This window comes from Gigantopelta aegis, chromosome 14, assembly GCF_016097555.1.
Source record: "Gigantopelta aegis isolate Gae_Host chromosome 14, Gae_host_genome, whole genome shotgun sequence".
Lineage (NCBI taxonomy): Eukaryota > Metazoa > Mollusca > Gastropoda > Neomphalida > Peltospiridae > Gigantopelta > Gigantopelta aegis.
In genome coordinates this window covers 45,958,233-45,973,232 of record NC_054712.1, presented here as the reverse complement: position 1 = coordinate 45,973,232, position 15,000 = coordinate 45,958,233, and the positions used below count along the sequence as shown (strand labels likewise).

The following is a 15,000-nucleotide window of genomic DNA, read 5'->3' as shown; positions in this document are numbered from 1 at the left end:
TTACACAATTTGCATGAATGAACATGTTTTTAACACAACAAAGTTTTTGTCGACTTTTCAACTGTCGGGTCATTGTGCAAATACGAAAAGCAGGTTATTTCTGTTGAAAATTGTAGCAGAGCAATCTAAACGAAAATGACCGCCTTCGCGCAATTGGCATGATCCAGGCTGGTATGCGCCATAGCGCTGTCGCTACGCAATTTGGTGTACACATAAACAGTATTGAGGCTTTGTGGAGACGTTATCAACATGTTGGTAATGTCAGAGACCAACACGTGCAGGCCGTCCACGTGTGACGTCACGACAGCAGACAACCACATCAGACTCGTGCACCTCAGGAATCGATTCCAAACGGCAAGTCTGACAGTTCCTGGATTGCGTGCCATTAATCCCAGAACTGTACGGAATCGATTACGTGAACATGGTATCCGTCCGCAACGCCCGGCTGTCCGTTCAGTTTTGCTAAGACGTCATCGTGTAGCACGTTTGGCTTGGTGTAGAAGACACTTGCACTTTAATATGGGCGGGCATACTATAGTCCAGGTTTCACTATATATCGTCGTGTTGGAGAACGTATGTGTTGTGGATGTGCATATATATCATCATATATATATATATTTGATATATATACATATACGTCATATTTGTGCAAGGACAGCATCATATACGCTTCAGCATGACATGCTAGACCTCACGTCGCCCGGGTGGTAATGGATTTTCTAGCACAGCAGAACATCGATGTGTTGCAGTGGCCTGCGGTCTCATCCGATCTTGCACCAATCGAGAACGTCTGGATGAGATGCAACGTCGTGTACGTGCAAAACCATGATTGTCGTTCCCATTTCTGGAGAATTGATGGCCTATCGACGCAAACGGTGGCCATACGCGCTATTAATGATGAGTCCGAAATGAATTGACGTTTTGCTTAATTGCCTAATAAATAATGCTATATGATCATTTTATCGATTTATGTCTTGAAATTATGTTTTTATCAACATGAATACACAGTTACTTTTTTCCACTAGTATATATAATTTCATTACACAATGAATTCTTTAACACAACAAATACTATATGTACAAATCGGAAGTGTTCAATATATATGTGTGTGTGTGTGTGTGTGGGTGTGCCACCGTGTTCGTGTTCGGTTTGGGAGCATATATATATATATATATATATATATATATATATATATATATATATATATATATATATATATATAATATATATATATATACTCTCTGGAAAAGAAGAAACGCAAAACCGTCGTAACATTTGGAGAATTGATTTAATTATTGAATGATGAGTCCGATAATTACCAAATGTTGCAGGATTGTTCACAATTCACTCAAGGTCAAGGTCATCTGGAGTCAATACCGGGTGTGGCCTCCGCGTGTGTTGACAACTGCCTGGCACCGCCTGCCCATTGAAGCAACCAGAGTACGGATGACGTCCCGGGGGATGGTGGCCCACTCGGCCTGCAAGGCTGCTGCCAGCTCGAGCAGGGTCTGGGGCTGTGGTTGTCGCTGTCGGAGGCGTCGGTCCAACTCGTCCCATAGATTCTCAATTGGGTTCAAATCCGGTGATATCGATGGCCAAGGAAGGACATTAATGTTGTTGTTCTGTAGGAAAGCCGTTGTGAGACGTGCTGTGTGAGGCCTGGCGTTGTCATGTTGGAACACTGCGTTGGCGTTGGCCATAACTGGAACGATGTGTGGCCGGAGGATCTGGTCAATGTAGCCCTGTGCATTCAGGTTGCCCTGCACGTGGACCAGGTCAGTTCTGCCAGTGTGCGAGATGGCTGCCCACACCATGACACTACCCCCGCCGAATCTGTCCACTTCCTGCACGCAGTTTGCCGCATAACGTTCACCACAACGCCTATACACGCGTCATCTTCCATCATGACGTCGGAGCAGAAATCGGGACTCGTCACTGAACCACACCTGTCTCCATCGCAGTTGAGGCCATTGTCGATGAATCTGGCACCACTGCAGTCGGAGTCGACGGTGTTGTGGTGTTAAGATGACACCTCGAACTGGACGGCTGGCACGAATTCCTACCTCACGTAGGCGGTTCCGTACGGTCTGGTCGGATATCCTGCGCAAACCTGGTATTGCTGCGGCTGTGGAGGTGGCAGTAGTCAATCGTTCCCGAAGGTGGCGTACCCGGATGTAGCGATCCTGCCCGGGGGTAGTGACCCGTGGTCGACCGGATCTAGGGAGGTCACGTGTTGATCCATGTTGCTGGTAACGGTCCCACAGTCTGGAGATGGTGCTTGGGGACACATGGAATGCCCTGGCAACGGCCGTTCTGGATTCGCCTGCGTCTAGTCGGCCGATGGCATTGTTTCTCTGCGGTTCACTGAGACGTGGCATGTCCTGGATTGTCAAATGTCGGCCAGATACAGAGGCCAGGCAAGCGAACACCCTGCACTTTTATACTGTCGGTGTTCATGTTGCACGTGCAGACAACGCACGTGCAGTGGTGACATGGTTTGCACGTGGCTGCGTTTTTGCGAATATTCACATTTTGAAACTTTATTTTACAGTAGCTGCGTTTTATCGAATGTAACCGTGGGAATGTGTTTGGGACATGCAATGACCTTATATTCACAAAGCATGAACCGGTAGGAAACATAAAATCGGAGTTATAACCCATTTGTACCCTTTTGCGTTTCTTTTTTTGAAGAGTATATATATATATATGGGCTCCCAAACCGAACACGAACACACGCACACACACACACACACACACACACACACACACACACACACACATATATATATATATATATATATATATATATATATATATATGGGCTCCCAAACCGACCACGCATCAGGCAAGCGCTCTACCACTGGGCTACGTCCCGCACACACCCCCCCCCCCCAATATAGTGGAAAGTGTATCCTACCCCACATATTAACTGTACAGTGCAGTGTAGTATAGTGAAGTACAGAACAGTATAGTGAAGTATACAACAGTAAATCGAAGTACAGAATAGTACAGTGAAGTTCTGTACAGTACAGTATAGTACAGTACAGTATAGTACAGTACAATACAGTATCGTATAGTATAATAAAGTGAAGAACTGTATAGTACAGAGTAGTCAAGTACCGTATAGCGAAGTACAGTAAGGTAAAGTATAGCAAAATACAGTACAGTGAAGTATAGTATAGTACAGTATATTGAAGTTGAGTATAGTACAGAATAGTAAAGTACAGTACAGTATATGTAGCTAGTACACTACACTCAAACCGTAACTGGATAGTAAAATACAGTACAGTGAAGTATAGTATAGTACAGTATATTGAAGTTGACTATAGTACAGAATAGTGAAGTACAGTACAGTATATGTAGCTAGTACACTACACTCAAACCGTAACTGGATACAAACACTACAATACAGTACAGTTTAAGTTGCAATTATCTTCCGCACCTTATTCTCTATTAAATACCGAGATATGTCCTGTCCTCAGAGAGAAAGTAAATATTCTACCCTATCCTTTGACACATTTCTGGAAAAAAAGGGGAGAGGGGTGTGTCTAGGACAGACGTGCTTGAACCTTCAGTGGGTGTGAGCATATGTTAGATGGTTGTTTGAATGATTGAATGACTGGAGGCTGGTATTGGTTGTATTCGCAGTGTCATTCAATCAGAGTACACCCCCCCCCCCCCCCCCCCCCCCCCCCCCCCAGTGGAGAGGTGTAAGCCAGGCCTCCTCCACTCCGACTTCTCCATTCGATTGTGCCATATTTGAACACTTGAAATTAAAACCTTTCCCGAGGGAGTATGGTCTCGAACACCTATAACAGGTTCCTTCCCTCGAGCCATCGCATCAACAGTGCCCCCTCCCTTCCAAATACACCCCGCGGGCTCTGTCCATAAGCTATTTCTCATTAAAAGGTGTTCTAGGCCGACATCTGTAGGACTAACTAAAGTGGAACTCAAAATAGTTTCGGTTGGCAATGTATGTTTATTCAGAATACAATTCATTGTTATAGACAGATGCAAATAAATAGCTTAATAAATGGGTTATAAATAGATAGATAAATAAATAAATAAACAAATATAAACAGAATCCGATATAAATGTATATAATAAATAAATAATGGATTTGTTTTTTTATCAGTGAAACATTGACTGTTCGTTTCAAGTTCTCTTCTACTGCACGACACATGGTGAATTAGAGTAGGTTTGTTAAAGTCCAATGAGTTGTGTTCTGAATTAATACTGGTAGGATTCAGCCTGGCTTATTATGCCTCTTCTGCCTCTCCTTCCTCCTCGTCAAACTCTCCCTCCTCCTCAGCGGTAGCATCCTGGTACTGCTGGTACTCAGAGACCAAGTCGTTCATGTTGGACTCTGCCTCAGTGAACTCCATTTCATCCATACCCTCACCAGTGTACCAGTGGAGGAAAGCCTTTCGCCTGAACATGGCGGTGAACTGCTCGGAGATTCGCTTGAACAGCTCCTGGATGGCGGTGCTGTTACCAACGAATGTACCAGACATCTTGAGACCACGTGGTGGGATGTCGCAGACGGCTGTTTTCACGTTGTTGGGGATCCATTCGACGAAGTAGCTGCTGTTCTTGTTCTGGACATTCAACATCTGCTCATCAACCTCCTTCATGGACATGCGGCCACGGAAGATGGCGGCAACAGTGAGATAACGGCCATGACGTGGATCACAGGCAGCCATCATGTTCTTGGCGTCAAACATCTGCTGGGTGAGCTCAGGGACTGTCAGGGCGCGGTACTGCTGGCTTCCACGGGAGGTAAGTGGGGCAAAACCTGGCATGAAGAAGTGGAGACGTGGGAATGGAACCATGTTGACTGCCAGTTTGCGAAGATCAGCGTTCAGTTGACCAGGGAATCTGAGACAGGTTGTGACTCCGGACATGGTAGCAGACACCAGATGGTTCAAGTCACCGTAGGTTGGGGTGGTCAGTTTCAGGGTACGGAAGCAAATGTCGTACAGAGCCTCGTTGTCGATACAGTATGTCTCGTCTGTGTTCTCAACCAGCTGATGGATTGAGAGGGTAGCGTTGTAGGGCTCAACCACTGTATCTGATACCTGAAATAAATAAATCGAACTGAGTGTTTGTCCTTAACTGTATTGGTATTACCGACTATTTTTATTATTATTATTGTAATCCATTTGAAAACTTCATTATCTACACAATATGTAATATATGCTATTCTTTACACATGCTCGTTACCAACATTATGCGTTACCATGATCATTAAAATATTAAAAACGGTTAAACATTATAATACACTTTTATTTTAAAGAAGGCTCTTAGGTGACGTTCATAATATAATATATATTTGTGGAGGTGCGGTGTTCTCTCCTTGTAGAACCTCCAGTAGAGGAATTGAATTGCTAACGAGAGATGTCGCGTCTTATAATTTACCTTTGGTGATGGGACGACTGAGAATGTGTTCATGATTCTGTCTGGGTACTCTTCGCGGATCTTGCTGATAAGCAAGGTACCCATACCAGAACCAGTGCCGCCACCTAGCGAGTGTGTCATCTGGAATCCCTGAAGGCAGTCACAACTCTCCGACTCCTTCCGAACAACATCCAGAACTGAGTCTACGAGTTCAGCGCCCTCTGTGTAGTGACCTTTGGCCCAGTTGTTGCCAGCACCGCTCTGACCGAACACGAAGTTGTCTGGTCTGAAGATCTGACCAAAAGGTCCGGATCTCACGGAGTCCATAGTTCCGGGCTCCAAGTCGACCAACACAGCACGAGGGACATATTTACCACCTGAAAATAATTTTATAATGTTATATATGGATAGTTTACATTTCGAGTCGAATATGTATTGAGAGCATTAAAACTGTCTTGTGTCACTTGTAAGAGGTCTTAGAGGGAAAGACCCTAGGTTTTAAACACTACAGCATAATTTTCACTATTAGAACCGTTTGTCATCGCTGAAATCAAACATTACTTATATTGTGTTCTTTAGATTATCCGAAGTGTTTCTGGTCATCCTAATACAAAACAATGCATTTTTCACATATTTAAAAATGCACGTGCGTCTGAGAAGTAGCGGTTTATTGATTCGAGTTCTAGTCTATTTTTAAGGATATTTCCTGTTTTAACGTCACGGACTCTTCTTTCACTCTGTTGTAACTTTATCCAAATGAGTTACAGGTTTGTAAATTAACTAAACTTAGTGTCCATTTTGTTACGGGTTAAAACTAGGCTCTGCGCCTTTAATATTTATTAGGAATATTATTTTAGTTTCTAAAGTTGAAAAACAACAACATTATAGCATCTATATTGTTCTGGAAATTACATTTCCTTTCATGTTAAAGCTGTATCCTAACCGGATGCGTGCGACGCGAGCGATGCGAGCGATTATTTTAGAAATCATTACTTTCAATTGGCGCATCCTAACCGCACGCGTGCGACGCGACAGATAACTATGTTGCGTCGCACGCGTGCGGTTAGAATACAGCTTTAGGATACAGCTTTAGAATGAATGAATGCTTTAACGAGATCAGCTTCCCAGAAAAAGACATTTATTGGGTGTCAAACTATGGTAATAATATTAAAAATATTAGGGAAAGTGATATGTATTTTGACAACACGAATGAAAAATACACGGCCTCTGACCAAAAACAGGTGCAGAACTTGGTTGGAACCCTAATGGATCACTAAGTGGTTCAAATACTCAAAGAATTTTGTAGGACTCACCATGATTTTAAGTCTAAGTCTTCAATTTTGCTCGATTGGCCATTCGAAAAGGTATGTTACATGCAAATACGGTGGCTGAACGACTTTATATGTTTAGGGGATACAGTTTTAGAATACAACTTAACACAAATTCAAAAAAATGTAACAAAATGTAACGACGACGGATATGCGTCTTTCTAACGACCAGATCCAGGAATCAAAAATGGCAATAAAAATGGTTAGGAATTAAAATTTGACCCCATGCACGGGAACACGAGTTTCATGTTTCTTATTTCTTATTATGTGTTAGTTGATAACGATCTTGTAATGCTGTAGTGTACAGCAGTCTGGGCACATGGACGGTTATGAGTATGATGGGCGGGATTTAGCTTAGTCGGTTGAGTGCTCGCCTGAGGTGCTTATTTCGGAGGATCCATTCAACTGAGTTTTCCCATTCCAACCAGTGCACTACAGCTGGTCAAAGGCTGTGGTATGTGCTTTCCTGTCTGTGGGAAAGTGCATATAAAATATCCCTTGCTGCATTAGGAAAAATGTAGCGGGTTTTCTACGAATCACAATTACCAAATGTTTGACATCCAATAGCCGATGATTACTTAATCAATATGCTTCAGTGGTGTCAGTAAACAAAAAACCAACTAAGTATCAAAATGTCCCCGCTCTCTTTGTTCAAGACTTTAAGTCGTGTACAATGTAGAAATGCTAACAATTGTTGCTTTGTTTGCAACATTTTAACCCTTTAAATTCCTCTCACCTGTAGCTTCATTGTAGTAGACGTTGATTCTCTCCAACTGGAGGTCGGAGTCGCCGTGGTAGGTGCCGGTTGGGTCGATGCCGTGCTCGTCGGAGATCACTTCCCAGAACTGAAAGAAGTTTAAATTGGATTAGATTCAGTAATAATATTAAAAATATTAAAAATCTTTTATAGGAAAGAGTTCGACGCGTACCCCTGTATATCGAGGCTGTAAAGACTAACCCTAACCCTAAAACTAACCTTAACCATTAAAAGGGCGGTACGGGTTAAACATTACGTTAACAAAACAAAACACATGGTATATATACAAAGGATGACATTTTAAACAAGAAAATATATTTAATATGTAATTTTAGTTTGATAAATATGCTCTGGTAATGGAAAACATTTTACAATGGCTGCACACACGGGGAAAGTGCCTTTAATTTAGTAAATGTTTACCTTGGTTCCAATCTGGTTTCCGCACTGTCCGGCTTGCATATGTACGATTTCCCTCATCTTGAATGGTGTTTGCAGTAGTCGTAAAGTTCACAGTTAGTATACACGAGATATTCACACTGACTGACACACGCACGGTCCGTGTTTTATACCCTACCCTGTCACTAACGGCCTGTTGTCGGCACTGTTACTAACCTTGGCAACGCGTGGGTAAGGAACAATGCAAGCTGATGAACTTGATTTAGTAGGATAATCCATGATATGTTAAATCTAGTAATGTCTGTTTCGATTGATTTATTAATTACTGGATGCACGTACGTAACCACTTAAAGTTAATCACCCATTGAAAATAAGAATAATAATTGTCCCCTCAATCAAACTTTTTTTTTAAACTTAAATTTTATAAAATCATATATACATTCATAGTGTGTGTTGCCTCCCAATATGAGTTGCCGCCCACCCCCAATATGAGTTGCCGCCCACCCCCAATATGAGTTGCCGCCCACCCCCAATATGAGTTGCCGCCCACCCCCAATATGAGTTGCCGCCTACCCCAATATGAGTTGCCGCCCACCCCCAATATGAGTTGCCGCCCACCCCCAATATGAGTTGCCGCCCACCCCCAATATGAGTTGCCGCCTACCCCAATATGAGTTGCCGCCCACCCCCAATATGAGTTGCCTCCCCACCCTAATATAAAATCCTTAAATTTTATAAAATCATATATACATTCATAGTGTGGATTCCCCCCATATGAGTCCCCTCCCACCCCACCCCAATATAAAATCCTTAAATTTTATAAAATCATGTTTTGTGTGTGTGTGTGTGTGTGCGTGCGTGCGTGCGTGCGTGTGTATTTATTCATATTGATCAAAGTGTTTATAAACATGTACAGCTGACAAAATAGAAGAAGAATTAGATAGTTTGCCGTATATTCTCTTTCATGGCCAGTGAAATCAGGGTTTGTTTTGGGGAGCACATGGTTACCCTCGTTTGTTTATTGTAAATTGTTTTGTTTGTTTGTTTTTGGTTTGTTTTGTTTATTTGGTGGTTTTTGTGGGGCCCCCCCCCCCCCCCCCCCCCCCCCCCCCCCCCCCCATAAAATTCCGGCTAAGCCAGTGGGAGAGCGAAGTTGGGGGTTCACGAAAGAAAATGCCCATAGGAACCAGGGGACCTGTTAGGATGAAAATGTTTGTGCTCTGCTCTGTTTTATTTGCTTGCTTGTTTTGTTTTGTTTTGTTTTGTTTTGTTTGTTTTTGTTTTGTTTGCTCCGTTTTGTTTTGCTTTGCTCTGTTTTGTCGTTTTGTTTTGTTTGTTTTGTTTTGTTGGGAATTGTTTTGTTTGTTTGTTTATTTGTTTTGTTTTTGTTTTGCTCTCTTTTGTTTTGTTTTGCTCTGTTTTGTCGGTTTTTTTGTTTTGTTGTGATTTTTTTTTTTTTTTTTTTTTTTTTTTTTAGGGGTTGTTCTGTGGGGGGTTCTGTGTGGGGTTTTTTTTTTTGGGGTGTTTTTTGCTTTGGGGAGTTTCGCTGGGGTTTTTTTTTGGGGGGATTGGGGGTTTTTTCCACTTGATATTTTTCCACTAGAGACTGGGTGCGCCACTCCAAATATCGTTCCTACGCAGGCCCGTAGCCAGGTTATCGGACGACCCCCCCCCCCCCCCACCACCACCACCACCACCGTAGGTTTTGAGAGTTTGTTTTTTTAATGAAAAAAAAATAATCGGATTTTTTATACTCCTTGTATAAACGACCTAACAATGTGACTTGTGTCCTCCACTAGAGACTGTGTCTCCACCTCAACAACGAACATAAGGAAATGTTTTATTTAACGACGCACTCAACGCATTTTATTTACGGTTATATGGCGTCGGACATATGGTTAAGGACAACACAGATATTGAGAGAGGAAACCCGCTGTCGCGATTTCATAGGCTACCTTTTTTTTTTTTGATTAGCAGCAAGGAATCGTTTATATGCACCATCCCATAGACAGGATAGCACATACAACGGCCTTTGTTACACCAGTCGTGGTGCACTGGCTGGAGCGAGAAATAGCCCAATGGGCCCACTGGCGGGGATCAATCCCAAACCGACCGCGCATCAAGCGAGCGCTTTACCACTGGGCTACGTCTCGCCCAACAATTAATTAATGTTTTAGCACCATCCGGCGACTACATACATAGATACATACATGCGTGCTTCTATCTGACAGGTGCGCCTTTCTAATTTGGCGCTCCTAACGATTCATTATGATCAAGATATAGATGTCAACACGGTTGCAACATTATTCGCCCAACAGCACTCGAGGAAAATGAAAGAAGGAAAGAAATGTCGAGGAAAATGAAGGAAGGAAGGAAATTTTTTATTTAAAGACCCAATCAACACATTTTTTTATTTACGGTTATATCGCGTCGGACATATTGTTAATGACCACACAGATATTGATAGAGGAAACCCGCTCCAAGGAAAATGCAACTCGATTTATACAATGAAATGATATGATCTTATGCAAGTTAAGGAGCTTGGCGTAGCAAGAACGTCTGTCTGAGGTTCAATTTGCTGAAGGTTCGATCCTCCTCAGTGGGCCCGTTTGGTTATTTCCCGTCCCAACCGGTGATCCATAAACTGGTCCATCAAACGACGTCGTGTGTGCTATTCTGTTTGTGGGATATGGGAAGTGCGCATAAAGATCCCTTTCTGTTATTTGGAAAGAGTAGCCATATGGAGACAGCGGATTTCATCTGTGACCAAGTATCGATATAACTGCGTTTGCCATCCAATAACCGCTGATTAATAGTCAATGTGTTCTAGTAGGCTTAAATTTGTTAAATTTTGTGTCATGTATCATTTATTATTAATACATTGGTACGACTGAAAACAAACGGTTTCTTGTCGTGGGTCTGTGACAAGGCCATTTTACATGCATATCACAACTTAATGGTAGTACTAAACCAAATAACTTCCGGCTGTGTCATGTGTTGTCATTTAATGTTTTCTACTAAAATAGCCTTTTTTGTCGAATAAATTGTATATTAAATACATGTTCTTGTTTTAAATAGCAATGTCTTTTGATACAGAAGTGAACACCACACGTTCTGTGATTGGTGATAAATGTGAGTGTGTTGGTTGTAAAAAAAAAAAAGTTTCATCTGGGCAAAAAATGTATGCAAATGTATTTCATCTAATACCACTGTGTCAAGTAGCCGTGTGCATGAAACATGTATGGGGTACCTGTAAACAAAAGTACTCGAATTTTGTGCGGAACTAGGGTAGTCATAGACGCTACCCGTTATCTCAGAAGTAAGCAGCTTGACCTTATTTTTTTCTGATTCACTTTAAGGGTGAGGGCTGGTAGTATTTATGTTGATTGATACGCTGCAAGTAGGAGGTTTAGCCACATATTTTACTATTGTAGTCTATGGGATTTTTATTTGGTAGTACACACCCTATAATGCAACTAGTTAACGTATATTTCGCAACAAAAGTTAGTGTATTATTCTCGAGTATAACCGGTGTCATCATATTGTTTGTCAACGGGTTATATATATGTGTGTGTGTGTGTGTGTCTGTCTGGGGAACACCCTCTCTCCCCCCCCCCCCCCCTCCGTTTACGGCTCCGCGCCTTGGGCGCTCGCGTTTAATGAGTTTCGTCTACATGAAATTTCCATCCCCCTCGCTAAACATGCTGGCTACAGGCCTGCTATGGGCATTTACGATTTACAATTCAGTAGTGATAAAGATAGCATCCCTGCGATCCTTAAAGTAGGAAACAGTCCTTCGTTATTCATGTCCATTGTGATTATTATTTAGGTTTGTTAACAGCTCAGCTGATACTCCGTTTAATTCCCTGACACTATTTACACTAAAAGGCAAAGGATATTGTGACACACAAAAGACAGATAACTGATGATAGGTTTTTACTGCCGTGTATGAAACGTTATACCATGGAAAGAGAAATGTCCGAAAGTATGGAAACGAGCAATAGTCCATAAAAAGGGAGCACCTGGCATATGCAAATGAGCCACATCACTAGAGGGGGTCCAGAGCGAAGTTCACACAGTTAGTAGCGAGTGTCCACCTTGAGCATTGAAACAGACCTGGCACCGTCGTCTCATTGAGGCCACTAAACGCTGGAGAAAGGAATGGTACGGGCTGTCAGGGTTGCTGGCTGGAACCTGTTTCGCAGATGCGTGGTTCGGATCTATGTGTCTTGGCAAGGGGTTGTCATGGCTGGTCGGCCGCTACGGGGACGGTCCCTGACTTGGTTGTTTTGTTGATATTATTGCCATAAGTGCCATATTGTGTTTCTGTGGACGTTGAATTGACGTGCGACGTCACGCTGCGAGGTCCCAGATTCAAGCATCCCTATGACTCGCCATCTGTCATTTTCACCGAGGCGTGGCATGACGAAATTGTATCAAACAGTTCACTAATGGTGTTTTTCTGACTTCTGGACTTCTGAAGGCTGCACAGAGTGGCTGAATGTCTGGCCTTTTATGGTGAACACTGGACAGCATTTCTCCCGAATATTCCATGTTTTTGCACAAAGCATGCAGTCGCTGCAACAACTGCTTGTTTGCATTTCTTTGAGCTGTTTCATGCACATTTTCTCTGGTTTACATCCATACATCCATTCACAAATTTATTACTCCAAACAATCCATGTCACAATAACTTTTGCCTTTGAGTATAGTTCCATTCATCAGCATTCAGTAAAATAATAATTGTATTTTAACACATATGCAGCAACTATTTTTATGAGTAACATAATATACTGAACAGCATTGAAAACGCACCACCAGTTGATGATAAATGTGAATGGGCGTATATCACCATTAAAAATATCAATGAATAAGTACCGTACTACCTTATAGACCATGTATGACGACGAATAACTTAAAAAAACGATTGCCTGAACACTCCATGAAACACAACACCAAAACACAACATATTGCATGCACAGAGCCGTAGCTAGGATATTTTATTGGGGGGGGGGGGGGGGGGGGGGGGCAAATGAGTAGTTAATAGTCTAAAACTCCTTAAACAGAATTTTCTTTAAGTTTCTATAATGCTTTCCGGATTTTTTTTCTTTCATTCCCCCCCCCCCCCCCCCCCCCCCCCCCCCCCAGCTACGGCCCTGATGCATAGCATGAAAAACGTAAATTGAATATGCAAATCATGCTGATTGGGGCTATAAAAGATGGTCTCTGAAAAACCACTTTCATTTATGAAGTAGTCTTTGAGGGAACGTTAAACAAGTGATGGCAAGGTTGACAGCTGAGGAACGTGAACGTGACTTAGGCATGCTTCAAGTCAGCATTTCGAGTAGAGTCATCGCACAGCGGTCTGGATGCCACCATTCAACAATCACTAGAATCCACAGGAGATACCAGCAGACAGGAACCATCAGGGACCGTCCACGTCCAAGCCAACGACGTGTTACGACACCACAAGATCGCCATATTGTTCGCCTCCATATTCGTGATCAAACGCTGCCAGCTGCCAGGGCTGCACCAACTGTTCAAGGTCGACGAGGTGTTATCTAAGCAGACACTGTGCGTCGCCGCCTTCGCTCTGCTGGGCTGCGTGCTCAACGATCATATGTTAGACCTATCCTGACTGATCGACATCAAAATGAGCGCCGACGTTTGACAGGATGGTATCGTCATTGTTGATTACAACGTTGGCATGGTGTGCTTTTCTCTGACGAATCCCGTTTCCATTTAGGGAATGCTGATGGTCGGTTGCGGGTGTGGCTTAGGCGTGGAGAACGTTACCACAATGACTGTCTTGTCCAGACGGATCGATGGGGTGAAGGGAGTGTCATGGTGTGGGGCTGGATCAGTTATCATCACCGAACAGCACTTCATGTTTGCCGTGGCAGAATGAAGGTCATTTATTACCGGCATAACGTCTTGCAAAATCATGTCATTCCCTTCTTTCATCAGTATCGGGATATGTACACATTTCAGCAAGACAACGCCTAAGCACATGTGTTACAACACAGTAGCTAGTGAACAGTAATGTCCCTTTGCTTGAATGGCCAGCAATGTCCCTTGATTTATCGCCAATAGAGTTCTTTGGGATTACCTTGGTCAACGCATCTCACATCGTCCACAAATAAATAACCTTAGAGAACTGGAAAATGCACTACAGCAGGAGTGGAATGCTATCCCCCAGAACACTATTCGCAGACTTATTGGGTCGATGAGAAGACGTTGTATGGCTTTTGTTGCTGCAGATGGTGGTCATACGCGTTATTGACTTTTCATTGTGACCCCACGTGATTTGATACGTAGACAAATAGGCATTCTTTTCGAAATCCAAACATTTCTTGGTGTGGCGTTTTCAATGCTGTTAAGTATATGTTTAACATTGTTTAAATATAACACCCCCACAATCCCACCTCTTTGCAAACATTCATTCACGCATTATCGGATTGTAGACGGCAGTAATCGCACGATAATCCGATAATAAGAGTCGGTGTAAGTCTGAAAAGTGTTTCAAGGGCACTAACTATTGCAGCGTTGATTGATTGACTGAAGGCTGGTATTGGTTGTAAAAATAAAAGTTTGTTTTGTTTAACGACACCACTGGAGCACATTAATTAATCATCGGCTACTGGATGTCAAACATGTAATTCTGACTCGTAGTCATTAGAGGAAACCCGCTACATTTTTTTCTAACGCAGCAAGGGATCTTTTATATGCACTTTCCCACAGACAGAAAAATACATACCACGGCCTTTGACCAGTTGTGGTGCACTGGTTGGAACGAGAAAAACCCAAACACCTGAAAGGATCCACCGAGGTGGTTCAATCTTGTGATGCAAGCACCTCAAGCGAGCACACAGCCGACTGAGGTAAATCTCGCCCCGGTATTGGTTGTATTCGCAGTGTCATTCAATCAGTGTACACACTCCAATGGAGAAGTGTAAGCGGGGCCTCCTGCACTCCGACTTCTCCATTAGATTGTGAACACTTGAAATTCAAATATTTCCCGTAGCAGTGTGGTGTCGGACACTCATAACAAGTTCCATTCCCCGAGCCATCGCATTAATAAACACTAAAAGTGGAACTCAAGATACTTTCGGTTGGCAATGTA

General features: G+C 42.8%; 1 protein-coding gene across 1 annotated transcript; it reads right to left on the bottom strand.

Annotated features, from left to right (window-relative positions):
* Nucleotides 1-4,071: 4,071 nt before the first annotated feature.
* Nucleotides 4,072-8,043, bottom strand: LOC121388189 (tubulin beta chain-like). Its single transcript, XM_041519457.1, has 4 exons — nt 7,903-8,043; nt 7,462-7,570; nt 5,419-5,774; nt 4,072-5,078 (listed from the first exon to the last, which is right to left on the bottom strand). The coding sequence occupies exons 1-4, from the start codon at nt 7,957-7,959 to the stop codon at nt 4,260-4,262; spliced, it is 1,341 nt and encodes a 446-aa protein (XP_041375391.1). The 5' UTR covers nt 7,960-8,043; the 3' UTR covers nt 4,072-4,259.
* Nucleotides 8,044-15,000: the final 6,957 nt, after the last annotated feature.